The following is a 261-nucleotide window of genomic DNA, read 5'->3' as shown; positions in this document are numbered from 1 at the left end:
GCAGAGGTGTCTCCTCCGGCCGCCGGCTCACCATGATGTTTCGAGACCAGGTCGGCGTGTTGGCCGGGTGGTTCAAGGGCTGGAACCAGGGCGAGCAGACTGTTGCGTTGCTCTCGCTGCTGAAACGCGTCAGCCGGACCCAAGCTCGCTTCCTCCAGCTCTGCCTGGAGCACTCCCTGGCAGACTGCACCGAGCTCCACATCCTCGAAGGGGAGGCCAACAACCCCGGTGAGTGGGTTTTGGGCTCTTTTATTTTGCTGC

General features: G+C 62.5%; 1 protein-coding gene across 1 annotated transcript in view; it reads left to right on the top strand.

The window, feature by feature from the left end:
* Positions 1–32: 32 nt before the first annotated feature.
* The window catches only part of SAMD4A (sterile alpha motif domain containing 4A), a 113,977-nt gene continuing 113,748 nt past the window's right edge, over positions 33–261 (top strand). Inside the window, exon 1 of the mRNA XM_035890723.1 lies at positions 33–228. Coding sequence (XP_035746616.1) covers positions 33–228 — 196 coding nt within the window. The remainder of the gene's footprint in view (positions 229–261) is intronic.

This window comes from Egretta garzetta, unplaced genomic scaffold (genome assembly GCF_000687185.1).
Source record: "Egretta garzetta isolate BGI_Z169 unplaced genomic scaffold, ASM68718v1 scaffold3, whole genome shotgun sequence".
NCBI lineage: Eukaryota > Metazoa > Chordata > Aves > Pelecaniformes > Ardeidae > Egretta > Egretta garzetta.
Note: the sequence above shows the minus strand (reverse complement) of the source record. Positions and strands in the feature narration are given on the sequence as shown.